The 27,968-nt window shown below is 50.2% G+C and overlaps 11 protein-coding genes across 11 annotated transcripts; 5 read left to right on the top strand and 6 right to left on the bottom strand.

The window, feature by feature from the left end:
• Positions 1 to 75: 75 nt before the first annotated feature.
• Positions 76 to 1,374, top strand: M437DRAFT_86672 (uncharacterized protein; the record flags this gene model as incomplete). Its single annotated transcript, XM_041028509.1, has 1 exon — positions 76 to 1,374. The coding sequence occupies one exon, from the start codon at positions 76 to 78 to the stop codon at positions 1,372 to 1,374; it is 1,299 nt and encodes a 432-aa protein (XP_040877611.1).
• A 641-nt stretch (positions 1,375 to 2,015) lies between these two features.
• Positions 2,016 to 4,258, bottom strand: M437DRAFT_77296 (DUF726-domain-containing protein; the record flags this gene model as incomplete). Its single annotated transcript, XM_041026780.1, has 2 exons — positions 2,016 to 3,280; positions 3,331 to 4,258. The coding sequence occupies 2 exons, from the start codon at positions 4,256 to 4,258 to the stop codon at positions 2,016 to 2,018; spliced, it is 2,193 nt and encodes a 730-aa protein (XP_040877610.1).
• An 873-nt stretch (positions 4,259 to 5,131) lies between these two features.
• M437DRAFT_54041 (uncharacterized protein) lies at positions 5,132 to 5,932 on the bottom strand (the record flags this gene model as incomplete). Its single annotated transcript, XM_041022622.1, has 1 exon — positions 5,132 to 5,932. The coding sequence occupies one exon, from the start codon at positions 5,930 to 5,932 to the stop codon at positions 5,132 to 5,134; it is 801 nt and encodes a 266-aa protein (XP_040877609.1).
• A 1,610-nt stretch (positions 5,933 to 7,542) lies between these two features.
• M437DRAFT_77294 (uncharacterized protein) lies at positions 7,543 to 9,876 on the top strand (the record flags this gene model as incomplete). The annotated part of the gene is made up of 2 exons (XM_041026779.1): positions 7,543 to 9,386; positions 9,492 to 9,876. The coding sequence occupies 2 exons, from the start codon at positions 7,543 to 7,545 to the stop codon at positions 9,874 to 9,876; spliced, it is 2,229 nt and encodes a 742-aa protein (XP_040877608.1).
• A 2,420-nt stretch (positions 9,877 to 12,296) lies between these two features.
• M437DRAFT_54293 (Rxt3-domain-containing protein) lies at positions 12,297 to 13,298 on the bottom strand (the record flags this gene model as incomplete). Its single annotated transcript, XM_041022663.1, has 1 exon — positions 12,297 to 13,298. The coding sequence occupies one exon, from the start codon at positions 13,296 to 13,298 to the stop codon at positions 12,297 to 12,299; it is 1,002 nt and encodes a 333-aa protein (XP_040877607.1).
• A 2,612-nt stretch (positions 13,299 to 15,910) lies between these two features.
• Positions 15,911 to 17,392, top strand: M437DRAFT_54125 (protein btn1; the record flags this gene model as incomplete). The annotated part of the gene is made up of 3 exons (XM_041022637.1): positions 15,911 to 16,022; positions 16,109 to 16,817; positions 16,885 to 17,392. 3 exons carry the CDS (start codon positions 15,911 to 15,913, stop codon positions 17,390 to 17,392), a joined length of 1,329 nt encoding a protein of 442 aa, XP_040877606.1.
• A 235-nt stretch (positions 17,393 to 17,627) lies between these two features.
• Positions 17,628 to 20,242, top strand: M437DRAFT_11832 (Rgp1-domain-containing protein; the record flags this gene model as incomplete). Its single annotated transcript, XM_041018632.1, has 4 exons — positions 17,628 to 18,376; positions 18,473 to 19,248; positions 19,296 to 20,053; positions 20,108 to 20,242. Coding segments are annotated over 4 exons (2,418 nt in total), but the record flags the coding sequence as incomplete, so codon positions are not given.
• Positions 20,243 to 21,567: 1,325 nt separating this feature from the next.
• M437DRAFT_68118 (uncharacterized protein) lies at positions 21,568 to 22,344 on the bottom strand (the record flags this gene model as incomplete). The annotated part of the gene is made up of 3 exons (XM_041025059.1): positions 21,568 to 21,753; positions 21,806 to 22,066; positions 22,117 to 22,344. The coding sequence occupies 3 exons, from the start codon at positions 22,342 to 22,344 to the stop codon at positions 21,568 to 21,570; spliced, it is 675 nt and encodes a 224-aa protein (XP_040877604.1).
• Positions 22,345 to 22,972: 628 nt separating this feature from the next.
• Positions 22,973 to 23,257, bottom strand: M437DRAFT_10438 (uncharacterized protein; the record flags this gene model as incomplete). The annotated part of the gene is made up of 1 exon (XM_041018566.1): positions 22,973 to 23,257. A coding segment is annotated over one exon (285 nt), but the record flags the coding sequence as incomplete, so codon positions are not given.
• A 944-nt stretch (positions 23,258 to 24,201) lies between these two features.
• On the bottom strand, positions 24,202 to 24,669 carry M437DRAFT_68116 (uncharacterized protein; the record flags this gene model as incomplete). The annotated part of the gene is made up of 1 exon (XM_041025058.1): positions 24,202 to 24,669. The coding sequence occupies one exon, from the start codon at positions 24,667 to 24,669 to the stop codon at positions 24,202 to 24,204; it is 468 nt and encodes a 155-aa protein (XP_040877602.1).
• A 1,394-nt stretch (positions 24,670 to 26,063) lies between these two features.
• M437DRAFT_77288 (MFS general substrate transporter) lies at positions 26,064 to 27,884 on the top strand (the record flags this gene model as incomplete). Its single annotated transcript, XM_041026778.1, has 7 exons — positions 26,064 to 26,270; positions 26,323 to 26,452; positions 26,502 to 26,654; positions 26,708 to 27,183; positions 27,234 to 27,482; positions 27,537 to 27,653; positions 27,711 to 27,884. The coding sequence occupies 7 exons, from the start codon at positions 26,064 to 26,066 to the stop codon at positions 27,882 to 27,884; spliced, it is 1,506 nt and encodes a 501-aa protein (XP_040877601.1).
• Between the last annotated feature and the right edge of the window lie 84 nt (positions 27,885 to 27,968).

Here is a 27,968-nt window from a genome sequence, read left to right as displayed (position 1 = left end):
AAGTTCTCTGTCTTTCCTGCCCTTTGGCTCTTCTGCGCATCGCTCTACTGCGCGTCCAGTCCGAATCCTCTCATTATGGCTGCCTGTCCAGCCACCATCCACGCTCTCAACGTGTATGGCGATTCCCTCCAGCGTCTCGATCTCGACCAACAGCAGCTCTTCAACGACCTAATCGTTCGCGTTCTTCAAGTCGAGTGCGCCAGTGCGCCTCAAGATCTTAGCCACAGCGCTTCTATGCAACCTACCCACGTTGTCTCCAAGTTCGATCATTCATCCAACAACTTGGCCGTCCCGAATTCACTTTCCAGCTGCGCCCAATTGGATGACGCCGCTCAGCATGGCTTCGCACCTTGCCCTCCTTCCAACCTTCCTAAGTTTGGTGGTGCCTCGCAGCACGAAGAGCCTAACTCTACTCCCAAGCCTTCTTCTGCTCCCAACTTCGCCCACTCTGATGACGCCGTGCAGCGCAACGAGCCTTCTTCTGCTCCAGTTCATCACCAGCACTACGAAAATAGTCGCAAGGATGAATCTTCCACTGTTCAGCACGACGACGAGTGTCCGCAGACCGCCTCCTTAAGTACCAGTGATTCAGTCGTCGTGTCCGAGACATACTCCACTCAATCACACAGCTTGTACGATGATAAAGTCCTTAAAGTCAACCTCAGCGCTGCTACTTCGCCAGTGACTCAGCCCGTCATCAACAAGGTTCATGTCACTACTTCAGTCCCTCTCGAATCCAACAAAACCCCAGCTGAGTCAACGGCTGCGCCTCGAGTCAACAAGTTCAGAAGAGATGGTCGTCGCTCATCTAGATTTGTTCCTTCGATCATGTTGCGACCCACTACGCGCAGCAGGAGACTCCTTATTGAAGGACCCGATGACAGGGCGCACTTGGGCATTGACGACGAGGAAGAAGAGCACTCATCAGATGACGAAGACGACGACCAACAAAACAATTTCTCGATGATATTCCATCATTTTCCGGATCCTGAAAGTACAGACTTCGTCTCTGTAGATCTGGAACACGTCAAGTCCCTACTCGAGTACTGCCCATACAGTTTGACCTACTCCGGCCGAGCTTGTCCTCTTGGTGAAGACTGTACACTGAAGAAGGTCTGCCATCGCAACAGTAACCCGGTTGGATGTTCCAAGGAATCTTGCCCATACTCTCACGACATTCTCGTATCATGCCGTACGTTCTTGAAGGATCGCCGCTGCAAGCATGCTGCTGCCTGTAGGTACAACCACGATCATGACCTGCGTGTCGCAGTGAGAGACAAGATCGACGACCACGTCAAGCACTGTCTGTTCGGCGCAAAGATTCAGGCTGCTCAAGAGGAGGAGAACTCTGGAAAAGAAAATAAGGTCAATTAAAGCGCCGAAAGTGGGATCGTTACATACATTCTGGTTTCAGTCGTTGTCTTTGACTGGAGACGAGAAGCAAGGCAACACTCAGGGTACTACCACCAAGGAGAGCATGCGTCAGAAGAGGTCATCATTGTAAATTAGTTCCAAATCTCAAAGATCGGCTCCCAAAGAATTTTTTTCCACCTTGCACCACAAACATGGTCAATGTCAGACGCACCTTGAGTCTATTCTGGCATACCAAGTGGCTCTGATGCCATATAGGTCAATGATGCTGTTCACGGTTCAGACACGGTACAACCTGTTCGCCTCGTCCACAACTAATCATCAGGCTCTGTCACATTGGATGTGACACCTGTATATTCACTAGTTCGGGGGCTTATATGGAGTGGTTAGCAGTTGTGGCTTTGAGAATGGGCGTGATCTTGACAGGTGCTCAAGTGTGGGTATAGAGATTACACAATTTCTCAGAAAACAGCGCTGAGATGTGAAAAAACAGTGCTCGTCATTCAAGAAGAGGCGTCACATTCAATGTGACAGACATCAAGACATCGCCTGTCAAGTGTCAAGTGCTAACTGCCTGTCTCGGTATTCCCGTGGGTTTCCAGAGCAAGAATCGCTTCAATACCAGATCCTACGAAGAATTGGTTTCAGATTAAACTGCTTCCAACCGCTCCAGCCGCGCCACCGACATCGTTACTTGCGTTCTGGCCTCCACTTCTTGGATTGACATTCCTCTGGACCCACTCTTTTGCCTGGCTTGCTGCGCTTGTCGCCGAAGCACCACCAGCCCTGAACTTTTCAGTCGCCCAATCCATCATAGAGGCCTCATTCTTCTTCTGCACCTCACTCTCCATCTCCTTGACTTCTGCCTCTGTAGTTGCACCTTCTTTGGTGCTGGCTTCATTCTGCTTGCGTTCCTCTTCTTCTGCCTCGGTGGCTTGTTCAAGTGCCTTCTCCTCTTGCTCAACAGCTGCGAGGTCGACATCCTCAAAGCCAATCTTACGGAGGATGCGGCCACAAAGGTAGCGGTAGGAAGTGTGGTTTCCAGCAATAAGATCTGTGACATCGACGTTCTGGACGCCGGGGACGTAAGAAACTGGTTCAAGACCGGCGACACCGTACTGAATGCTTGATGAGCGATAGAGGAAGCCGAGAATATAGTCGGAGGTCGAGTAGACATTAACAACCCTTCCTGTGGTCACAGCGCGAATGAGACGCCAGTCGGCCGCAGTAGAGGGAGTGGGTGCACCAAGCAAGACAACATTCTCGACGAGACCAAATGCTTTCCTTGCAGCCAGTGACTTCAGACAGGTGAAGATGACACGAGCGCCGAGAGAATAGCCGATAAGTGTCACTGGACGTTCACCTTGTGCGCGATTGATGAGAGCATCAGCGAGGACTTCTCCTGCCTTGTCTGCGCGAGACTTGGCCACGCTGAAAGGGTTGTCAATGATTCTGCTAACCTTGAGAAGACCCAGTGGCCAGAGTGCTGCGGTAAGAGAAGCAAAGACTGTACGTTTGATGATCTCGCTCTTTGCATATCCCCAGGCTGCTGAGCGAATCATGGTCGTGAGAGAGTTTCCAAGATTGAGTAGAGCCTGTAGTTCGAAACGTAGGGCAAAGGCTTCCATCTCTGGTCCAATGACCTTCCACGGTTCAACGACCTCGTCTTTCTCTGTCAGCCAGCCAGAAATACCAATGGCGACACGAAGACGACGATATTCTTTTTCGATCTTGCGAGGTTTGTGATAGGTACGGACGGGAACAAAAGAGAAGTCCTCGACCTCTTTGGCATATTGGTCCATCATTTGTCCAGTCATACGACCGCCATAGGCACCAAAGAGACCACCAACGATGATGGAGCTGCTGGCAAGAGTGCCGAGGTAGCCTGCCGCAGCGGTAGCTCCGAGACCTGAATGATGGTCAATAAGACAAGCTGTAGATACGATACAAAAGACTTACCGAGACCGCCCATGACAGAACCAATACCAGCAGCGACCAGTGGCGCTGCCAAACCACCAGTAACTCCAATCAAAGCTGCACCAGCTACAGATGCCAGCCCGACTTTCCACTTTCTAGACTCCTTGTTGTCTTCCTGCTTTTTTTTGGTTTCATCATCAGCCTTCATCTCGGCGGCAGACAGCAAGCCGCGAGCGATCTTGCTTTCATCGTCTGCCAGGAAGCCGATGGACAGATTCAAGCTGCTGGTCAAGTGCAACAAAAGCACGCGCGAGTGAGCAGAGTAGTGTTCCAGACTGAGTAGCAGCAACAGAACTGAGTGTAGGATCAAAGCACGATGCTCCTCTTCCAGTTCCACAAGCGGAGTCTCTGTGGGAGGACACAACTCTTTGAGTGCCTTGCTGACACCTTCATCGTACTTGGAAGGTTCGGGCGCTTTCTTGGATGGAACACGCGGTGTTTGTGCATGTGCTTCCTTCTTTTGAGAGACAGCCTCTTCACGCTGGTTGACGACTTCTCCGATACGAAGCAGTACAGAATCACGCCAGTCGTCAAAGTGTTGTAGTGCAGCCTTTTGTAATTCTTGCATCTTGGGACCACTCAGTTCCCTTTCTCTTTCTGCCTGTTCTCTCTGTGCCTTCTCCTCTGCTCGTTTCTTCTCTTCCTCTGTCTTTTCTGGTGTTGCTGCTGGATCGGAGTTCTGTGCACTCTCGTCGACCTTGAGCTTCGACATCATGTCTTCCATCTTTCCAATCTGGTTGAGGTCGAAAGTGTCGGTGATGCCTTTTCTCATGGTTTCGGTGCAGTTGGCGACCAGCAAGGTGAGATCGCTGCGTGCTTGCGGTGTCGGCAGCACTGATGTGAGGGATTGTTCTTCTTCATGCTGTTGCTGTTGCTCGCCGCCCGAGCTCCACGGGAGTTTTGAAAACATGCTCATATTGATCTGGAGATGGTTTGGAGCATCGATATCAAGGTAGGAAAGGTTAATTGAATGTGAAGATCTTAAGAGAGGGGGTGGAGCTTCCATGACGTATGTTTCACATGCCACAAGTCGTCTTCTCGAGCTTGCTGCTTGTAGCACCCTGTCCAAGCAACCTTCCACAGACTTATCTTATTGTTCATGTCGATTATGCGTGTCCTGGACATATCAGACGAATTCGAGTCGCAACAAGAGACCGCGATGTAAATGGCTGGGCAAGCCAACAAACACATAAAATCACTCATGAGAAACAGATAATTAATAGCATGACTGTTGGATTGGATTTCGATATCAAATATGCAAATGAAGAAGACAAATTTTCATTCTCCGTCCCACAGCCAGAGAAGCAGTAGAGCACCGGAGATCAGAAATGATAGCGAACTCGCAGAACGCAAGATTTGCGAAGGCGAACGAGTTGCGAAAAATGAAAAACATCAAGAGCTTGCTCGCATTCGAGCATTGAACGGGCGAGCTTCTCATTAGAAGCGTGCACCCAATGCATGGAGAGAATCGCGTTGTGCAACAAGAGAAACCGTAATATCAAGGGCATGAATTCGTAAGTCGTCAGTCGTAAATCGTCGATTGTGAGTCGTAGTTGTCGTGAAAGTTGAGCTTGATGACGAATCGGAATGTCGTGAAAGAATCATGGTGTTTCGTCAAATGTCGAGACGACTACATGAGAATGATGATGTGTTGTATGTCCAGGATGGAGGTGAGTGTGAGGGTTTTGATGCAGATTGACATCTGACGAGACGCAATCATGATGCAGGGGTATCGATACTGCTCCAATGCTCGTGTGCGATGAGCTTTCGAAGTCGACATCTGTCAGAAATAGACGTTTTGGGGATCGAGCGCTGCAAGGAGGTCGTGACCAAGTAAGCGATCAGCTTTGACGCCATCGTAAGGGTCGTTGCTGAATCTATCTTTGCTTCCAGAATCACCATTCTCTTTGTTGAATGACATTGGAAGACCAATCTGAAGATCTTCGTCGTTGGGAAGACCAATCTCCCAGTCAAATGTCAAGATTTCTTCCTCGGTGGGTGCGTGACTCTCCATGATTTCGTCAAAGCTGTGAGGCTTCAGGTATGGTCGCACGGTCCAGTTCACGGTTTGGTTGCAAGGATGACGAGGAAAAGGTAAGAAACGGCGATGAACGATGCTACTGGCGATTCTGTCGTTGCCTTCGAATTTGAGCTCCTGGATACTGGGGAAGAGAGCGACGACCGAAGTAGCATGGGCATTAGCAGGGTAGACAAAGAACTTGTTCTGCTCGAAATCCTCCTGCCAGACGGTGGCCATACAAAGCACTGGGCTGCATGAGGTCTGCAAGAACTTTCCCTCCATGGATGTCGAGTCGCTGTACTGAAAATCTTCATTAAAGATTTCAAGCACCAACGGGGCAAAGATCTTCCCACCAAAAGGCCTAACTGGAATGGTAATGGGCACATGCCTCTCAAGGTACATCTCTTTCTCCTTGAGCATGATTGTCTCTTGCTGCTGAAAGTTGAAATGTTCTGTAAAGAAAGGTGACTCAGGGCAGAGATGCTTTCTGCCTTTGAGTCTGCGTTGGCCTTCTTCGCGAGCCTTGACCCGGGGCGCTTTCCACTTCTTGGTCGATGAATGCATAATGGATGTTGGTGTAAAAGGAAAGGTCCGATCAGGAGTCGAACGCGGGTCTGAAGGACATTGCCTGAGGCAGCAACAGCCAGGCAGCGATTAGATTTGCATGTGGCAGGGTCTATTGTTCGCTCACCCACCTACCTGATTGTTCAATCAAAGCCAGATGTTTACTGATCTCCCACATTCCCTTCACATAGCCGTCACTGAGACGGTACTTTTTGTTCACTTTATCATCGCTTTACCCTCACTGACCTTACACTTTTGCATCACGTGAATCTTGATTTACCGTACAGAGGTTACCAAGTAGACGCAGGAAAATTCAGATCCCGGGTCTGCGTGCAACTGACCGAATATCCTCGTGTATTTTGACCAAGCATGATAGCACAGTTCGCGAAGTGGGAGCTCGGGAGAAGTATACAGACCTCGTAGAGAGTAAAGGAGGTTCGTGATAACGGAAAGAAGCAGTGCCAGTAAGCTGAGCAGTCGGTTGAACGATACTCTGCGACTTGACATTCGTTCTGTCCGGTTCGCAAGTTCGAAAGAAAAAGTACATCGTTGACCCTAGGCCGATCGCAAGGACGTGGTTCGTGGACAATCGTGGTGATTATTTCGTATCCGGATAATCCACATGGGAATTCAGTACGATGTAGCCTCTCCATGGGATGCTTGAATGTTGAACAAGACGTGCATGTCGAGGGGACCGTCGTCAAGGAGCAAGCTTCCATGAGATTTGATGAAGTCGAGCTGGTTGGCACGTGCGTCAACATGTGGCGTACAAGCAGGCTTGCCCTTGTCTAGCCACACAAATCGGTGTGGCTGCTACGTCAGCGTGTGTTTCGATAAAGCGGCAGCGAGGCGCTCATGTTTTTTCTTCGGGCTTCTCGTCTCAAAACTCGCCGTCGTGCGTAGACGAGGAGTCTCCCAGGGCGAGATACGGAATCGCCCTGCTAACGACAACTGGGCAACATGTTCTATCTGCTGATCGCGCCCCGGCGTTCTGAAGCAGACAGAACATGAGGGCTTTGGGTCGGGTGGTTCTTTGTTCGCGCATGCGCGTTACTCTAACCGCCCGATCAAAGACCCGACTTGCAGCTTTACGAATCCGTCAACTTTTCCTTTACAGGGCGCTAATAGAAACAGCGCTCTGGCAGGAAACAATTCCCATATCCCAGAATAGAGACTGGTTTGAGTGGAATGGCGCGTGAATCTTCTGACTTGGAGCCTTGCTCTAAGTCTCAGACAGCGAGGTCTGTGGCTGCACGACTGGGCCATGGCCGTCAACCAGGTAAGCCAATGCATGTATTTCTTTGTTGTCATTCAAAAACAGCTATTGTCTTTATTCTCGTACGCTCCGCAATCGACTTCGCTATTGTCTTCCTTTCATTCTCATACCTTCACTTCTGCAGACAATCGCTATTGATTGTGCTTTACATACAAACTTTTTGGCAGCTCAAACTCGGATCATTGCGTCGCACTCTCCGTGCTCTCGACTTCCACTAACGCCTATCCTGCTGGTCAGATAATCACACTCCATTTCCTCAACCATGTCCTCCGCAGAGAATCAACAGCATGCTTTTCCGGCTGCGCCTCCTTCTCTATCCGCTGGCGACCATGAGATGCGGAACTACTACGCTACGCAAGATGTACCACGACCGTCCTCCGATCAACCATCATACCTAACACCATACCTTGGTCTTCGAGCTAGGCTCTCGCAGGTTTGGATCAACCGCTGGACAATTCTCATTCTTCTCGTCCTGATACGGGCACTACTCGCTATTGGAAGTGTGAATACGAACCTGACTTCCGCAAAAAGAGAAGCACTCTCTGCTTGTACTGGCGTGGAAAATGTCGGAAGCGCCATGGCGAGCATGCCTTACTACATGTCGTCTGGCGTGAACGAACTCACCGCATCAGGAATCGAGAAGGCCATTAACGGGTTGATGTCAATGCTTCTGCTCAGCGTCACTGTACTTGAGGAGGTTTTTGTGTTCTACGTCAACCTTCTCACCTCGACCTACATCTGTCTTTTCACCTTCGCTGTTGGTGGTAGCCTACACGTTGCCATTGATGTTGCTGAGGATGTTGGAAACTTCTTGAATTCCACCGCCAAAGACGTAGGTACCGAACTTGGTGATGCTGTCAATGACTTCCAGAAGGCCATGAACAAATTTACTGGTGCGATTGAAGATGTCGGCAGCTTTTTCTCTGGAAAGAATGTCGACATTCCTGAGATCAATTTGAACTCATCAATCGCCAAACTCGACTCATTGCAACTTCCCTCCGGATACGACCAAGGGCTAGACAAATTGAACGACTCCATTCCGACATTTGCTGAAGTTCACAATGCAACAAACACAGCTCTTCGCTTCCCTTTTGAAGAGGTCAAGAAACTGCTCAATGAATCAATGGGCAGATATACCATGAATCGATCAATGTTTCATGTTCCGCCAAAGGAGAAACTCACATTCTGCTCTGACAATCACGGCATCAACGACTTCTTTGATGACCTCGCAGATGTGATTACGCTAGCAAAGAAGATTTTCCTTTCTGTCCTCATCATTGCTGCAATCCTTGCCTGCGTTCCCATGGCTTACCGAGAGGTTCGTCGCTGGCGTTTACAAGAACAACGAGCAAGAGCTATCAAACATATAAACGACCCTATGGATGCTGTCTACGTCGTCTCGCGTCCGTACACAGCCGATTTTGGTGTCAAAGTTTCGAACCACTTCTCATCGACCCGTGCACGGACACTTGTGAGATGGACAGTCGCCTATGCCACAACAACACCTGCGTTGTTCGTTCTTTCTCTTGCAATTGCCGGACTTCTTGGTTGTCTCTGCCAATATATCCTACTTCAGACGATCAAAAAAGAGGTCCCAGAGCTTACCGAGCAAGTGGATGCCTTCGCTGATAAGGTGCAATGGGCACTCAACAATGCTTCTCTTGCATGGGCTGTTGATACCAATCATGTCATCAACGTGACCAACACCAAAATCAATGAAGACATCTTTGGCTGGGTCAATACCACAACTGGAGCAGTCAACAACACTCTCAACCTTTTCGTCGATGGGATGAATGACGCGATCAATGCCACTTTTGGTGGTACGGTCCTGGAAGATCCCGTTCAAGAAGTTGTGAACTGTCTGATCACGCTCAAGATTGAAGGCATACAGAAAGCCTTGACTTGGGTCAGTGATCATGCTCATGTTGACTTCCCAATGGTCAACAACGACACTTTCTCTCTCGGAACCATGGAAAAGATCAACGATACCTCATCAGGAAACAGCTCGATGCTGTCTGAACCAGACACCATTGATGCTGGCGGCCAAATCTCTTCAGCTGTCCTTTTTGTTGTTCGTTCACTGGAAAAGGCTGTGAGGCAAGAAGCTATCATCTCAACTTGCGTGCTAATCATTTACTTGCTGATCGTGCTCGTCGGACTTATCAGAGCTGGTTACATGTTAGCTCATGCTGGCAATGAAACAGCTCCAGCCGATCAGTATCCTAAAGAGCTCAAGAGCATGCCGCCACAGAGCTTCTCTGCGACACATGCATCACGCACTAGCTTCTCTCGCAGAAGTTCTTCGATCTCCTCGCGAGTGCCTACCTACGAACAAGCAACCAGTGCTACGACCGTCGACACCAGTGACAATTCAGCAAATCGTTTCAATGGCCAATCATACACCCTTTCGCCTCGCAAATTCCAACTTTCCGACTATCCGGGCGTCACGTCTCCTATCTTGAGCTCTGGCTTCAGTCCGAGCGAAAAGGTTGGGTTCGTTGGCTCCCAAAATGTCGAAGCTGCAACACGTCGACCTACACACATTCGTGCCAGCAGTCATGGCAACTTTGCAGAAGTTGCATCTCCCGTAGACAACTCTCCATCCAGCCCGCAAAGGAGTAACACTCATTTGCAACCACAAGATCCATTCGCCGATCATGCCCGGTGATAGCTTGCTATCGGCTCACATATGACCTTTTGAACTCCATTGGCCGCGTGAGTTCTTCTGAGTCACCCGTGTGCTACGGGTGTTGTCGACACCTGCATATAGGGAGACTTTAAATATGCTCAGACCTGGTTTGGTGTTCCAGAGTCTCATTCTTTCTCTCCTCCCGAGTTGATGCTGCTCTTATTCTTGGTCTAACCAAGTAGATGCCGCTCCTCCGCAGGAGAAAAAGAAGCGTGATGATCAGTTTTCGGACTGGTCGGTGCACGTTACAAACTGATGTTAACAAGAAAAAAATTCATTGTTTTTATTGATCGGAGTCGCCACTGTGTTGTGCTCTCTCTTGATGTATGTCTCGAGCTGCAGCTTTGGCGCGCTCGACTTTTGCGTTGTCGAAATTCCTCACATCCGTCTCCTCCGGTAGTGCTTATGCCACTCCTCCCATGCCTCGCCCTCCCTTTTGTATTGGTGCTTCGCCAGCCCATGCATTTGGCAGTTGAGCTGAAGGCTGGTAGAGAAGGAAGAGACATTCAAAGGATGAGAGTCGTAGTTTCGACAGGGGTAATGTTCCGGTACTCGAAGCCCCATCCCTCCCGCCCCTCTACCGACGATTCCAAACATCCGCTGCCCTCTCAGATACCGCTGTGTGGGGATGTTTTTCTCGCTTCTTTTCTTTGTTCTGCGACATCTCTTCTCGCTGCTTACGCAACGTCTGGACTTGCCTTCTTGTCCTCGTCTTGCCGTTTCTTTTGGCCTTGCCCTTTGGTGCTCGTTTGCCCGTCATTGTGGCTCTTTGCCTGGACCGCCAAACGAGATGAAGCACAATTCTCAAAAGACGCCAACACGAGATGCCTGGAATACAACTCTCACACATGCGTACACCCAGGAGACATCTCTCGGAAAAGAGAGAACCCAGATCATCGCCCACCCATCGAAGCACTGTGTTTGCGTTGCAGCAACTTTTCATTGGAAACCGGATAATGGACCGGACATATGGGGTATGGCGCTCATTCGCCTGCTCCAGACACTCCCGCGAATACCCCCTAGACCGATTTACTTTGTGGGAAAAACGAGGAGGACTGGACGCAGTTTTTGCTGACTGGTAACGAGCGTTAATGATTGCATGGGACTTTGTGTCTCAATTGCAACTTCATTTTGATATATTATGGCTTGAGTGCGGCTGTCCTTTAGAAAAGCAATATCCTTGTCGTCTCGATATTGGGTTGGTTTTCATAAGTCGCTTGCATTGCAGAGGTTCGCTTTTGCCAATGCAACCGCCTCTGCGGCTATTCTTTTGGTGTTTTATGGGAGGCGTTTTCTTGTTGGAGGAAGAATTGAAATTTGGATTCAGAGGTCGGTGTTGGCAAACCAAGGTCCTGGGTCCAGTTGTTTGGGGAGGAGAGCAGAATGCTGTTACTTAAGCTGGCAAAGGAATGATGAATATAATCATTCTCTCCTCCCTTTCTTTTGTGCCTCCCTTATGTAGAAATTTTAATGCCACATTTGACACTGAGAAACATCTGTTCCGTCTCTTTGGATTTGTGAACTGTGTCAATGCCCACACTTGCCAATCATGAATTCGATATGGCACTCCGCAGCTACGACTGACTTTTGACAGGTCCAGTCTCTTCCTTGGTCCCGAGCCAGCATACCTTGTATAGCACAAAGTCGTTTCTCATCATCTATGCTTTTCCTTGGATACGATGACCCCCGCGGGACTTTTGGGTCAAATTTCTCCTTGGTGTTCAATGAGATGCCGCTACACTGCAGCCATGCTGTTTTACCCTCCGCTTCTGCGACCAACCTCCTGCACAATCAAAGCACATTTCTAGCATATACACTCGAAACTCTCAAAACATGAGTTTAGACTATGCGGCTCAAGGTCAAGCCTTGACGCTTTTCCACAACCCAGCAATGGTTATACATGCTCCATGATGCTACAAGCTCCACGGCCTCCATAGATCATTGCCATCTCTCTACGTGTACTACTGATTTGGAGCTGCAGCTAGATCTAGCATCTTGATGCTCAACGCTCGTGTCTTGAGCGGAATGGACATGTTTGTGTTGCATATTAAGGAGGTCGATTGTGTCGAGGACATCCACTCGAGCAGACTGGGGCCAGTCTTTGATCCTGGATTCTTCGATATGATTATTTCACATCCGATGTGTCTCATCACAGACGCTGATTCGGTGGAAGACGGTCTACCATTTCTATATACACGGCTCGTCAGATTGCTCCTTCCGCTGCCAGGGAGCCTGCGCACGTGAATTCTGGTCCCAGCGCTAACTACAAATAGCTAAATCAGTCTCGCTGCTAGTAGACCTCTCGATGATATGACAGCACACTAAAGACATGACAAAGATAGCTTTTAGAGTAGAAGAAAAACGTTATTACTTTTGATCATAAGACTACTACACTCATTCTAAGCACCGACAGAGACATTCGAGCTCGCAGGCGTCATGTTCCTTCTCGGGCCCTGCAACAATCCAAGCAGACTCTCTGCTGCTTCCTTTCTACGAGCAAGATCATCCTTGATACGCTGATGTTTGGCAGCTGCACTGCGCTCAACAAATCTGTTGGTCGAACTCTCCTCGACAAACTCGATCGAGTGTATCATATAGCTGACACCGTCGTGGTCAGATCCCCAGTCCCGAGAGCGCAGGAAGTTCTGAGTCGAGGCCGTGTAATAGGCCAGCGCTGGCAGAATGAGTAGCGTGATGTGCAAGTCAGCCTTTTGTGGCGCACGCAGAGGCCTCGCGGGCTTCTCTGTGTATACTTTGTTCAAATCTGGAGTTTCCGAAGCATCTTCTTGCCCTTCCTTAAACAGCTCGCGAAGATCTTCGTTGTATTCGCCAAAGTCACCACGGATCCAGCCGGAGTGGACAGCGGCAGCGATGGGGTCAGAGTCGTCAGAGTAGACATCAGAGCCCCAGACTGCGCGCGTCTTACAAATTTCTTCTAGACCACCGGCAATGGTACTACTATCTTCTTCGGCAGCGCTGGAGGCACCAAGGTAGGCGCGTGGAACGCGAACGGTGAAGGTGCAGTTTGCCTTGTCTTCGAAGCGTGGGATCGGTTTGACAGAGCTCTTGAAGTGATACTTGAAATCAAGGGGTGTGGACTCCCTGGGAGGCAGACTGAGCTTGGTGGAGTAGACTTGACTTCCAAGGTGTTTTCGCGGCAGAGTTGAGACAGATGCCAACAACTCCTGATTAGAGATAGTAGTTTGGGGTTTGCGTGCTGAAGGCATAGGCGGAGGTCTCACGTTGTGGTGGTGGTGATGAGGAGCGTGGGCATGAACGGCGTGATGATGGTGATGGTGGTGGTGATGAGGAGGAGGTGGAGCAGCAGATCCAGGTTGTTGTGGAGTACTGGCGTTAGACGGGTAGCGGAGAGGATGGAAGGGAGCAGAGGCGTGGGCCATTTGCTCCTCTGGCAAGCCGTGATGATGGTGGTGATGGCTAGAAAGTCTTGTCAGCATCAGCGTGGTCATCAAGAAAGGGATTTGAAACACTCACTGATGGGCATGGGCATGATGATGGTGATGATGAGGTTGTGCATGTGTCGTCTTTGGTCGCTTACTACCCCTCTGGCTGGCAGTAGGAGTGTTTCTACCATCGACACTGTCGCTGTCCTCTCGGGTATCTTCTCTCAATCTGCTTCTTGCCTTTCTGCTGTCGGTTTCGTCGTTGGCATCGGCCTGCCTAGCTGGACTGCCGCGTGAAGGGGTTGCGATGCCGGCTGTGGGAGTATTACTACCAACACCACTGCCGAGACCGGAAAACATTCGACCAAACTCACTTTTGACGCCAGGATCTGCTCCAGGACCGGTATGCCTTGGCTGTGCTCCATGGACTGCCTGTGGCAGCGGCGATGCACGTCCATTCTTGTGCCTCATTTCTGATGCAACACCCAGGAAGGCTCGTTGCAACGGATGTTCATCTCCCTCTCTCGCTTCATAACCTGGTGGACCATACATGGCGTAATGTGCGGCATTTGGCCTCTGCCTATCGTCCATGCCATTCATGGCGGGCGTGTATCGGTAGTCAGGCCTCTCATTATGTGGACCACGTTGTTCCATCTCTTCCCTGCTCGGCGCTTGTACTGCAGGACGGAACAATCCAGGATAATCTTCTCGCGCAGAACCAAAATTGAGGCGACCGTATGACTGAGGTGGAGGCGGGGGTGCAGGCGTAGAGCGGGCAGTGTGCGACATAGTATGAGGGCCTTGGTGATGACCATTTCCGTTCAGCTCCTGTCGGTCGGGGTCAGGTCTTGAAGGTGGCTGTGAAGAAGGGCCAGGTCTGCCCATGTGATCGACGTATGGTGGGAATGCAGAAGGATGACGTGGCGGAGGTCGGTCGTGCATATCTTGTCGATTCCGTAGTTCTTGATCGAGGTGAGCATGCATGGGTTGACTGTTTGGACGTGAAGGCGCATGACCGGGGTATGGTTGATGTTCCTCATGTTGAGCGGATGGTGGAGATGATTGGAAGGGACGGAAGCCTGGAGCAGCGTTGTGTTGAGACATGTGTGGAGGCTGATGAGGGCCAGATTGATTGAATGGCTGAGACATGGAATCTGACTGCCTTTGGGCTTGCAAAATACTAGTAGGACTGTGTGGTCGCGGGAAGTGGCCATTCGGAGCTCTTGTGCTGGCCGAGCGAGCTCTCTGCGGGGACGAGGGATGTATAGGCTTCATAGGCGGCGATGGGGCAGTCGCAACAGTCTTTGGCGAGTGGTTACCATGGCGCGAAGAGTCACCACCGATCAGAGACGAGATGGACATGGTTGCGCCAGGTCTCGAGTTGAAGGGAGGCAGCTCTCTTGAGCCAACGTAGGGCGATGCAGAGGGAGTATGACGCGGCGCAGGCATGGAGAATGCAGAGCTGCTTGGACCGGAAGTGGGCGAAGGCGGCGGCATATTGCGGGAGGAATAAGAAAGAGGCGGCGGTGGTCGAGGATCGAGCGGCGCTACAACAAAGTCAGCTCATGTTCTTCGCGACAAGCTTGACGGCGGACGCCATGACGGCACATGCCTCCAGGATAGCGCTCGCTGCCTACGGAGCGACGTCGAGCAGAGTCGTAGGGGAACGGACCACTTGACATGTGAGTAGTGGTAGGAGCCGAAGCGGAGGCTGACGAGGAGGAGCTCTGAGGCGGATTGGTATGGGATGCTTGAGAGAGTTGGTGGTGTTGAGCTGTTTGGGGGTGCTGAGTGTGAGCTAAAATCCGGGGTGGTTAGAAAATCTGATTAAAGTTTGGGCTTCCCGGAGCGATCGGCGGGTTTGGAGAGCACGGTCTCGTGGCTGCTGGTGCTGCTTGAACCCTGCGATTCAGACAGCAGCAGCAGCCCTGCGACACGCGCTGCTCTTGATGTTCGTACCTGGGGGTTGTGGCTGTGTGCTCCAAGCTCTTTCGTAAGGTGCGCCCATGGCAGGGGTCGCGGGAGCAATGCTATAGCTGTCGCGTCTGCTGTGCTGGGCAGACGAGGGCATGAATGGGTCGCGCGTGTGGAAGGGATCCGAGAAAGGTATCTGGACTGGTGGTTGCGCCGTTTGGCTATGTTGAGGAGTATGCGACGTCGACGAGGGTTGCGAAGCGGCAGAATGGGTGGCCGCAAAGGGCTGAGTCGAGGGTTGTGGCAGTCGATTATCCATCTTGACACGGGAACTGAGTGTTAGAATAGTTCAAGACATTTGGGCGAGGGTGGACTGAGAGGGGATTACCATGGGCAGCTGCAGGGCTTGCGCATGCTGGCACGGGCGGGTTTCAGAGTTGAGGAACGAGCCAAGTCCAAGAAAGAATTCAGAGCAGTGGACAGAGGACAAAGGTCAGAGGAAGAAGAGGTCAAGGACAGCCATCTCGCTCGACGCACACTGGTCCTTCCCTGGTCGCGACGCTTGCTTGCTTTAGCCCAAGGGCTCCCGGGCCCGCCGCTACTCAAAACTAAACTTCTTTGCGTCACCACAAAACTAACGTATCCACACCGCATAACGTGCTGTCATAACACACTCCATCCCTGCCTGTCGGAACATGCTCCCTCTGCCAGGTGCTCCTTCATCGTCCTGGGCTCTATTTCGCCAAAGACTGGCGACCATGTTTGAGGGCGTCGACAAACGTGTCGTTGGCTCATTCTGGTTGTTCGGTGAGCATCCGTCGCACCCCCTGATTCAACCTGCACCCTGTACACACTTCTGTACCTTGCATGATCCTGCTGACACTATCAACCAGGCCTCATCAACAATGTCCTATATGTGATAATTCTGTCCAGTGCACTTGATCTCGTCGGTCCCGCTGTGCCAAAGTCGCTCGTCTTGCTCTTCGATGTCGTCCCCTCTTTCCTGGTCAAGCTGACCGCTCCCTACTACATCCATCTTGTCCCCTACAACTTGCGCATCCTAGCATTCGTCGCCCTCTCTTCATGTGGCATGTTGCTTGTTGCTTTGAGTCCATCTTCGACCGACCCCAACGCGAACAATGGCTCTATCTCTTTCAAGATGCTAGGAGTGATACTGGCTTCCATAAGCAGCGGAGGAGGTGAACTCAGCTTCCTAGGTCTTACCCACTTCTACGGACCTTTCAGTCTGGCTGCTTGGGGCTCAGGAACTGGCGGTGCAGGCTTGATCGGCTCTGGTGCATACGTCTTGGCTACCACTGCCATAGGCCTCAGCGTTCGGACTAGCTTGCTCGTCTTTTCCTTCCTACCTGTCATCATGTTGTTCAGCTTCTTCATTCTACTGCCAGCCAAGCCCGAAAGTCACTCGTATATCGCAGCGGCCCAGGACGATGTAGACCCCGACACCGAGTCACTTTTGAATGACGCCGTCGATGAGAATCGTCTGCCTCCTTCTCCCAAACTCAGCCAGGGATCTCAACCCAACGAGACATGGCGCAACCTCAAAACTAATTTCTTGCGAGCCAGGAGTCTCTTTTTCCCATAGTAAGTCATATCCATCCAGTAGGAGTCATAAAAAACGGTAAGCTGAAGACTGTTACTCCCTTCTTAGCATGCTGCCTTTGCTCCTTGTATATGTGGCCGAGTATACCATCAACCAAGGTGTGGCGCCTACACTGCTGTTTCCCCTTGACCAGACACCCTTCGAACATTATCGCTCCTTTTACCCAACCTACAATGCCATCTATCAACTAGGCGTTTTCATATCGCGATCTTCGTTGCCATTCGTTCGGATCCATGCGCTGTACCTCCCTTCGCTTCTGCAGTGTCTTAATCTGGTGATCCTGGCAGTTCACGCCATGTTCCCCTTTCTACCCAACATATGGTTCGTGTTTGCAATCACATTCTGGGAAGGATTGCTCGGAGGAATCGTCTATGTAAGCACATTCCGCAGAATTGGAGAGGAAGTAGCAGAGCACGACAGAGAATTCAGTCTTGGTGCAACGTCAGTGTCAGACTCGGGTGGAATTTGTATCGCAGGCTTCTTAGGTATGGCAGTCGAAACAGGGTTGTGCGGATGGCAAGTGGCGCATGGGAGAGACTGGTGTACAAGACTGTGATAGGCAATATGAAGGTCATTTCTCTAGCGGTCAAAATGATACAAAACCCAGTCAATATACTCGGCTGGTGTCAAGTTTAATATGAATGCGGAGAAGAGACGGAGATAAGGGGTCGACATGTTGAATGTGGAGAGATGATCAACATGTCACGATGAAGCATAATTAAAACAAAGACCAAGATCAACAGATGGGAGTTATAGTAGACAGCGCAGCAACATGAAGCATGGCGACCCGGAGCAACGTGCGCGCCTATGTGCAGTGGAAGGAGAGCAGCGTCTTTGCTGGCGAGGAGATTGAATGCATCATCAGCTTCAAAAACACCTGCGACGACGACGACGACCAGCAAGCTCCTGACGACAAGACGACGACCTCCCGTCACAAACCTGCCCAAAGACAGCGCACCGTAACACACTCGACCCAGCAGCTATCGACTGCTCCCTCTGTCGCTCCCTCGGTCGCCGGCTCGAGGACGCCGTCACATCGACCTACTCTCTCCTTGACCGTCTATCCTCCGCCAACGAGCGCCCATGCTAGAGTGCCCAGCCATGCTGCCAGCAATACCACTTCGACAAGTGCGCGCCATGTCCAGACTCATGGCCGCTCTCTGTCGATCATGTCCATGGGCAGCGACAAAGCTGCCACGACCAATTCCATGAACTCGCGTCGTCCTCCTGCTCGTGGCCATGGTCGTTCGGCCAGTATGCAGGTCTTATCGCGCACACCTTCGTACCAGGCTCCATCCTTGTCTTTCAGCTCGTATCGAAACCCATCGCCGCTACAAGACCACCACCCGCCCTTGACCCGTCGTACTTCGGGCATCCGTACTGCCCCCGGCACTCCTGCTTTCAATTTCCCTTCGCCTACCACTGCTCAACATCCTTCTGCAGCAAATAACTCTCCTCAGAGACCTCCTTCTGCCTCCAACATCATGCCTCCGCCTTCGCGATACCCATCCGCTTCATCTGCCTCTTTTCCTCCTCCCGAGTTCTCCTTTCCTCTCGAATCTCCTGGTGCTTCACGAAGGGCCTCTCCCGCGCTCGGCCGCTCTCCTATGCCCGAGTTTCAATTCCCTCCACGAAGTCCTGCTCCACATCAACGACCTCCTCATCTCCCCTCTCCGAAGCTTCCAGATGTATCGCCCTCGCATGCGAACCCGCTCTCACGCATCATATCCGAGTCTGGTGCCAACGACACTCCTCGCACAAGCAGCGACTTCTATTCACTTACAAATCACTCATCCGAGACTGTCTCTTCAGACGCGGCTCTACCACCGCCCAGCCGGATCCTTCCCAAACCAATCAACGGACGCAATCACCAAGTTGCACCAACTAGCATGCCTAGAAGCAAAGAGCCAGAAACCTTAATGATGGGATACATTCAGACCATGGGTTCTTTCATTCTTGATGGCTCACTAGTCAACCAAGCCCCTTTTGAGGACGTCAAGAGAAAAGGTGTTGTGGGCGGTCAAGGCGGTGGTGGTGTCGTAGGCGTCGAAAAGTCAAAGCGAGAGAGTCGTATGTTCGGCTTTGGTTGGAGCAACATAGGCGAAAGTCTAGGTGGTCTCCTGGGTGGTGGTGAAATGAGCAGTATCAAGGAGATGCGAAGTGTTGCAAGCTCAAAAACCATCCCACTGCTCAGCACACCTCAATCTATCCTCTTCGTCGATCTTCGGCTTGCTCCAGGCGAGACCAAGAGCTATTCATATCGCTTTCGCCTACCACGAGGACTGCCACCCTCTCACAAAGGACGAGCTATCAAAGTGCAGTATCATCTGACTCTAGGCATTCAAAGGCCTGGGGGCAAACAGCAGGTCAAGCACATAGAGATTCCCTTCCGTGTGCTTGGCAGTGTTAATAGTAAGTTGTCTTTACCTCTATCTCCGTTATTATGCTGACGTTCTTAGCTCGGGGAGAAACTCTGGGCCATGACTTGATGTCACCTTACGTATTACTGAGTGACAAGGCTAGAAGCCAAAGTATTGCTATAAGTGGATCAAAGCCACAATTCCCTTCAGCAAAGTCGCCATCAGAACGAAGAGGGTCGTCTTCCCTGTTGGAAGACTTTCTGTCATACACGAATCAGCTGTTAGCACATCCTCACTCTGAATCTGGTGCACTACTCTCGCCGACTGCTGAAAAGCCGTCGCGGCGTAGATCTTCGCTCGAAGACATAACACCAAATAGCATGAAAGAAGCGATAGATATGGCTATCCTGAGGTCAAATATCTCTTCGGGATCGTCAGACCATATAACCCAATCAAGCAATCGCTTTACGATCGCTCGTGGTGGTCAGCTCGTCGCCATAATAACGATCGTACGACCGGCCTACCGCTTGGGCGAGATTATCACGGGTATCATCGACTTTACCCAGACAACACCAGAGATCGAATCAGTGACAGACCAGATCCCTAGTTACGGAATCAACGTCTGGCTAGAAACGACTGAACGTGTGGATCCGAGTCTGGCACTGCGATCATCATCTTCCGTCCAGCGAGCAACAAGGAAGACCCATGCACATGTCAGTGAGAACGTGCTTTTCGCTCGGAAGGTGTCTTTCAGACTTGAAATCCCTACCACAGCCACACCTACATTTGAGACTACAGGTGTCCAGTTGGACTGGAGAGTAAGAGTCGAGTTTGTGACCTCCCGAGTACGACCAAAGGTAGCTAGTGGACTGGCCATCGAAGAGAGTGAGACCAATGGCACGGAAGAAGAGTCTGCGTTGGCAGAAGCAAGAGAAAATGATCTGTTGGAAGAAGTTGGAAGAGATGAAAGAGGTGTTGTGAGGATCGCAAAAGAACGACTAGTCGCGGAGACATTCGAAGTCTCTGTGCCTATACGTGTTTATGGTGTCGCCGGCACTGAAGTTGATAGACACCAGGCTGAGACAGACGGCTTGGAAGTCTGATCATCGTCTTTCTTCAAGGCGAAAAGAATAGACCGACAACAGGAAGGTCAGACTCATGTATAGATTCAAGAATCTAAGACATCCCTTGCCTGCATCTTGCACGCTCCTATCCATCAGACGAGTCGAAAGACACCATGCGTCAAGTCGAATCGATCACTTCTGTCTCTCCAAGTCACGCCCACTGATCCAACCCCTGACCAAGCAAATAACGAACACAGAAAGAACCAAGTACAACAGGCCGATCTCTGAACTCGGGATTGAACTAGCTTGATAGAGGTAGGGATAGAGGAGGGTGGAGGCGGACAGCGGAGTGAAAGTGAGTGATCAGTATTGGAGTTTGCGAATTTACAGAAGAGCGTGTAGGGATGCACCTTCTTTGAGACATAGTCTTTATCCATTGTTCGGACCTGTTCGTTCTTCCATCTTCTCTCAAGACTTGAGAAACCCATTGTGTTTCAACATATCCCCTTTGTCTTCTGCGTAACGTTCACTCATTAATATCTAACCATCCATCAACCCTGCCAGCTTCAACCGATTCCCCAAGCCAATCTCCAATCTCCAAGCACTCACAAGCTCACAATGACTATCCTCCGTATGTTCATCATCTACCTCATTTTCTTACTTCTCACATTCAAACTCATCCTCTGGAGCTGCTTTGATACACACTTTAGCTTCTTTGGCGGTCTTTATAGGGCTTTGACTTCTCTTACTCTTGCTGTTCTATTCGAGCTGCTGAGAGCTGCTTGGGTCTAGAAGTGTGATTCTTACTTGTGAGAAGGTGGATCGCTGGTAACGATTGGGCTGGGCGTTTGGGGGGTTGATACTTGGAATAAGTACTGTTTTTCTTTTCTTTTTTTTTTTTTTCATTCTAGATGTTTTCTCTCTTTCTATGCGTATTTTGTGTTCGTATTGTGATCAAGATATATGCCACATGTGCCTCACTCTACAGCCGATTTATTGTAGATAAGCGCTCCTGCTGGACAAGTCGTAAACACCAGCTGAGCATCGAGATCATTCTCTAGCGCCTCTGATTGGATGCATCCTGTGAACATGTTTCTTGGCTTGATGTCTGTATGGCTGGTTGTTCGCGGCTGCATCGAGTTGTAGTGTCCTCGGGTCCATGATTGTCAAGCTGCACAGAATTCAGCAGATTTACGACCAGTGTCTATCGTCGAGTTTCGTCCTCTCGTAGAGCTGTGTCTTTGTGTCACAAAGGGACGATGGCGAGGTCTGAAAAAGTGAACTGCATATCGGTATCCCGTTCACCCTTATGCGGATGCAGCGGCGTTCTTGGTGAGAATCCAGCCATAGTAATCGAAGGAGCTCTCGCCAGCTGATAGTGTCTCCATCTTCAGACTCCATAGGTTGTTGACACTCAGCAATGGACGAATGAAATGCGGTTGTCGGAATGTAATATAGAGGAATACTCCATCGTCTTTCAAGATGCGATGCACCTGCCATTGGTCAGCATTTTTGTCTCTGACGTGCGTAAACGTGGTCGCCGACCTCTGTCAGATAGCGTGAGGTATTGTCCTTCACGTCGTCAGGAGGAGACCAAGGACTGCCGTGAATCATAGCATCCATCGTTCCCTTGTCAAACGCAACATCGATGCTGTTGCTGCTATGTTGAGGCATATCACGGATATCGGCCCAAGCCCATGTTACACCGTCGTCGACCTTGGCTGACATAACTTCAACAACCTTGTGTGAGAAGTCCACGCAGAGCTGATCTTTATATCCTCGTGCTGAGAGATCATAAGGGATTGTCTAATCTTTGATCAGCGCCACCCACTCAACGAATTCCTAATCTAACTTACGCTATCACCACTACCCAAATGCAGAATTCTGGGCTTCTGGTCTACAGGTCGAGCATCGAAAAGATGTGTTTGCAAGAACGGCAGCAAAGCTGAGAAGGAGCGAAACCATTCATGTGTCGCATTTTCGCCATCAGCTTGTGCGTAGCGCTTGTCCCAGTACTCAGACGTAGAGAGGGCACCTTCGCCTTCACGCTTCAATTGTTCTTGTGCTTCTTTTGACGATGACATGGTTGTGGTTGTGGTTATTTAATAGGAAAAAATGGTCCGCTCTCGTGTTTTGCAAGAAAGAGGTCGTTCTGAACGTTCGCACAGTGTTAGCAACAGCCACGAAACGAGGGCTGTTCGTCGGTACGGGCCGCTCAACTTAGTAAGCCAGGCTGTATAGAGAAAGCACAACTCAACGTGACGACTTCGCACCTGCTTTCCGCTACCCAAGACGAGAATACTCTTCCTACTGGAGAGAGGCTACATGGAGCATGCGTTTGGGTGTTAGGCACGGACAGAGACTCTGTAGGGAAGATTGTCCCGACCACAAAAGCTGACGATGTCCATGAAGAATTGACCTGAAGATCATATTTGCAGTGATTCAATATCTCTCTCCTTTCCAAAGCTAATTCCAAGACCAACAAATCTGGTTATTTCACCAACTTGGTTATCCCACCGACTTGAACCACATCGAAGCACCCAAAGGCTCAAGCTATCATTCTGACCATCCAAACTCCGTTCGTAAAACACCATCAATCAAAGAGAATGTCCAGCATCTCGCTCTTCGTTTTCTAGCCAATGTGCTTGACATCATGAATCCCTGCAGCTTTCAGGGTGCAGCTGTTGCTGTCATGGTCTCGTTTCTTCTCTCGTATTGAGATGGCACAGTCGCAGCACTAGGCGCAATCTTGACACCTCCATTCGCGGCAGCCGTGGCTAGAGGACGTCCGCAGTTGCTACAAGTATGCTCTGTATCTTTGCACTCATCCATACAACATGGGATCCAGCACAGGCAGCCGGTCAGCACACACAAGACAGCGCCCCAGATGTATGCTCTGTCTCCGACCTTTTTTTGTGTTCTTGTTGATGTTGTCTGTTTGCAGACAGGACAGTCGACCCTTGCTGATGAGGCTCCAAGTGAGCCGAGTGGTGTAACGTGTTCAACGACAGGTGTGGCTGTTGGGTATGGAGGTGGGACTTCGGATTTGGACATTGTGTCAGTTGCTGATGAAGTGTCTGGGAGCTGGTATGTAGCTGATGTTATCGTGCTTAGGATGGCCTTGCTGACAGGTCTTGCGTGGTTGTTGTTGCTGAGATGAGCTGCAGTAGAAATGCAGAGTTTATGTCTTTGATGAGCCGGATTTGATAATTTTGCGGCAGTCTGGAAAGATTGCTTACGAGCAAATGCTGAATTGTGAACACGAAGGAGCAACGATCTTCTTATAAGCGCCTCGACCACAAGGCTGAGGTGTACGGAAATAAACTTAGACAAGGATTGGCAACTGACTGCGACTGCGCGCGTAAGGCGCTCCAGCCAAGACTGCTGTTACATTCCTTCGAAATCCTTCGTGATGATCTTTCTGCTCAGCCTGGCCTCGCACTTTCTGATGAATCTAGCACAGACAAATGAGCCAGGCTTATTGCTGATCTACATGGCGCAGTAAATCCTCAAGGATCAATGTTTCATCCGGTGACTGTTACCGCCTACTTCTTGGCTGCACCAAAAAATCTGCTGGACCATTGTCTAAGTTCGGATTCACGCACTTGATGTCATTATCCAGGCAGAGTCCAGCTTCTACAGGATGTTTTCAGAGCCGTTGGAGAGCGCACACATCGACGCGTCTGCATGTTCAAGGGTCACAGAAGACCGCAGATTTTACCAAGAGCAAAACAGGCAGTCTGCAAGCGGCACGCTATTTCAACGGGCGCAGACACACCCTCTACCTATGAAGTCTCAAAATTGGTTCATTTGGCAATAGGTACCAAGAGCAGACCAGAATCGTAGCTAAAGCAGATGAATCATATTGTGTCTCTCATTTTAATGGTCCGCTTCCCAATCTTGTAACAGAGCTAAAACTCCTTGGTTGTGTTAGAACTCTGCTAACTCTGTTGCACTGCGATGAACAGTCCTTCGTATTCTCGGGTCAGCTCCCTTTTCCAACAAGAAGCGAACGACATTCTCATTGCCGCCGCCTGACCGCCTTGCTGCCTAACAGAGTGGAGTACCCCAGCGGTTTGGGACTCTTCTGGGCCGTCAAGAGCATTCACGATGAGGTTGAGATCATCAACAAGATTTCTGACCATCTCTATTCGTGATTCACTGACATCAAAAGCAGTATCTACAGCAGAGTGGAGAGTTCGAAGCCCGCGCCTGGCTCCTTTAGATTGAGGTAATTTGAATGAGACCACAGAGCCTCTGCGGGCTACGGTGTCGAGCAACGGGGGACATCGATATGGATCAGTAAGCATTGGATCGTCTGGTCTTGCGCCATTCTCGAGAGCCCATGAGACCAGTCCTCCGCGCCGCAGACACAATGCAAGCGACATTAAGACCTTTGAGCAGCCCATCGATATCGTCATATGTGCTGGCATGTATCAGAATCCTCCGGTAAGTCTTATGCGTACGCAAAACTGAGTTTGAAGCTGTCATTTGGTGAGTGGAAAGATTTTCAGCGCATTCTCGATTTTGCAAATGTTCTGTTGTCATATGGTCGAGCAAGTGCTCTAGCATGAGAAAGAAGCGGTGCTTCGCTAGATGTTGGTGGAAGCACTAGAGGAGCATGCAAGAAAATGGAAGAGACATCATGCAAACCATCACAGTTGATATCCCTAGGATCCAGATTTGGGCGCGAAAGAGAATGCAAGGTGAAGCGCGCGCTGAAAAAAGTATGACTTGTCCTGAAGTTGACATTGATGCTGATATACATGGTGCCAGCTGTCAAGCACACGGACTACTTGCAAAACATGTTGATCGCTCGCTTTGATCATGGCTAGAATAAGAATGTTCCTAGCCATGGCAGAATACAAATTGCACCGAGCCAATGTGCTTGGCTCGGTGGGGCAACGATGACCACCTGTGCAACTTCTCTTCAAGAACGAAGGAGAAGCACAACATCCACACCCCAGATGTCTTGAACTCGACACCATAAGTCTCCAACCTGAACAGCTTCTGATACATGATGAGAGTTACAATGAAATAACGCTTTCAGTAGGGCGAAATGACCTGAGACTCGCAAACAGGCTGCATCGCTTGTCTTGTTGGACACGATAGCTTACCACAAGCTATAAAAGGGTCATCAGACCTAGTCTCTGTGCTTGAGAGATGTAGGCAGATATACCCATCATGAACTTCTCCAGCACCTTGTCGATACGGTATCAGTTTCGTGATTGGAATCTGGAAACACTATCACTCTCAGGCCAAGACACGCCTCTGAGCAGAAGTCACTATTGTCATCACTTGGGACATCTTTCATCATACAGAGACTACTTGAACATCTGCAACGTTCTCTTCCTGGCGCGGTTAGTGCCGGCGTCAAAGTATGCCTTTGGAATGCATGAAAACCCCTCATGGCAAACCGTGAGCGCCGATAAACCATATTCCCCTTCTTTTTGTTCTTGACGTGGGTACGGCAGAACTTTGCATCCCGAATACTCCTGCGAGAGATGTCTCGAACAAGACCTTTCTGCCGCGTGGGCTTGCGATTCCGGGCGAGGGAGTCCCGTTAAATGTACCTCTCTAGGTACCTAACGCCGAAACGCCGAAATGCCTTTGCAACGACTTCATCTCCTCAACCATCCTCTGACTAGTCTTACATGGAGTACTCCCCATGGGGTACCAAGATGCGGGGCGATCCAAGAGCTTCCAATATATAACTCGCCTTCTTCTCTCGTTGATAAAGCATCCCAACAGCTCGGATCATCCCAATTGACTCTTACTTCTACACTACTGAATCTTACAAACGATGGCTGCTCCCCATCAGACCGTCGCCTTAGATGGCCTTGAGAAAAAGAACCTCTCTGCAGAGCATCTCGAGATCATTGGTGTTCAGAGCGAACACAACATCGAGTGGCTAGCTAGATATCCACTCATTGCCGACAAGTCGCCTGAAGAGCTTCGCAAGATCGAGAAGGCACTGCTTCGCAAGATCGACTGGATCTTCTTGCCGGTGGTACGTGATTCAAAAGCTCTGAAGACTTTGTCACATAGCTGATCATCCTCAGGTTACACTTATGCTATTGATGGGCTACCTTGATCGCATCAACGTCGGCAACGCTCGTTTAGCTGGTATGCAAGATGATCTTGAGATGAGCGATACGATGTACAGTCTCGGAATCAGTGCATTCTACATTGGTGAGTCTTCCGTCCTATAGTGTGCAGGGCTCATGTTGATAAGTCTTAGGATATATCATCTCACAGCTCCCTGCCACTGTCTATCTAGCTCGAGGCAGACCACAGATTCAGATGCCCGTCCACGTAGTTATCTGGTCAGCGATTACAGCATGCATGGCTGCCATGACAAGCGGATGGTCGTTCATCCTTTGTCGTTTCTTGGGTATGTCAGAATCACCCTACGACTTGTTTACGTGAGCTCACCTGGGAGTGTAGTTGGAGTGGCTGAAGGCCCTTTCTTGCCGATGGTCAGCTTGATGAGCTCTTCGTGGTATACAAAAGAGGAGGCACCATTCCGCATGGCAATCTGGCATGCAGGCAATATTGCGTCCAACATCTTTTCTGGTCTTCTCGCAGCAGCAATCCTTACCACGATGGAAGGAGTCCATGGCGTGTCCGCATGGGGCTGGTTCTTCATCATCGAAGGATGCGTCGGTGTCCTTGTTGGTTTGGCAGGATTCTACTGTATTCCAAACTATCCTCACAACCACAATGTGAAATGGTTGACCGAGGAGCAAGCTCAGATGGCGCAGTACCGCATGCTTGTCTCTTCAGGTGGAACTTCTGAAGACGACGACATCTCAGCTTGGCAGGGTGTTTGGCTTGCTTGCAAAGATCCCTTCACCTGGATCTTCACAGTCCTCCACTTCGGACTCATCGTTGCATTGTCTCAGAAGGACTTCTTCCCTTCGGTGAGTATCTGACTGACGTCTGAGTTCCAAGCCTCACTAATGCCGTTTAGATTGTCAAGACTTTGGGTTACTCCAAACTTATGACGTATCTGATCCAAGCACCGCCATACGTGTTCGCCTACCTTGCAACTCTAGCTATCTCGTGGTCAGCCGGCAAGTACAAAGAGCACTGCTACCATATCATTGGATCAACCGTGATGTGCATTGTTGGCACTGCGATCGTTATAAGCACTCTCAATCCTGGTGCTCGCTACTTTGGAATGTTCTTCATGTGTGCGGGTCCTTTCATCGGCTTGAACGTAAGTCTCTCAGGGGCTATATCCTTGGAAGGCTCGTGCTGATTATGTTTTAAGATTCATATTCCATGGGAGACCACCAATGTTTTCACGCCTAGGGCAAAACGAGGAGCCGTCGTGGCCATCACAAATTGCATTGCTTCGGTCTCACACTGGTTCACACCGTATCTTTTCGTAAGCAACACTATATCTTTGCCCCTTCATGCCTTCGTACTGACCTATCTCATATAGCTACGCGAGCAAGAACCGCTCTATCAGAATGGCGGTGCTGTGATCATTGCTGGTGCGGTCATGGGTATCATTGGTTGTTTGTGGTGCAAATGGTATGTGAAGAAGCTCAACAAGAAGCTGGAAGAGAGTGAACAAGCAAACAATCTTCCCAAGGGCTGGCGCTACGTGGAGTAGTAAAAGTGTTGAGGGTTGCACACAGAATCGATCTTCAAACTGTCATGAAGGCGTATTAGGCGTTTTCGTGGGGTCTAAACAGCA

The sequence above is a fragment of the Aureobasidium melanogenum genome, assembly GCF_000721775.1.
Source record: "Aureobasidium melanogenum CBS 110374 unplaced genomic scaffold scaffold_19, whole genome shotgun sequence".
Lineage (NCBI taxonomy): Eukaryota > Fungi > Ascomycota > Dothideomycetes > Dothideales > Saccotheciaceae > Aureobasidium > Aureobasidium melanogenum.
The sequence above is the reverse complement of the archived record's forward strand: the minus strand, read 5'-3'. Positions and strand labels throughout refer to the sequence as shown.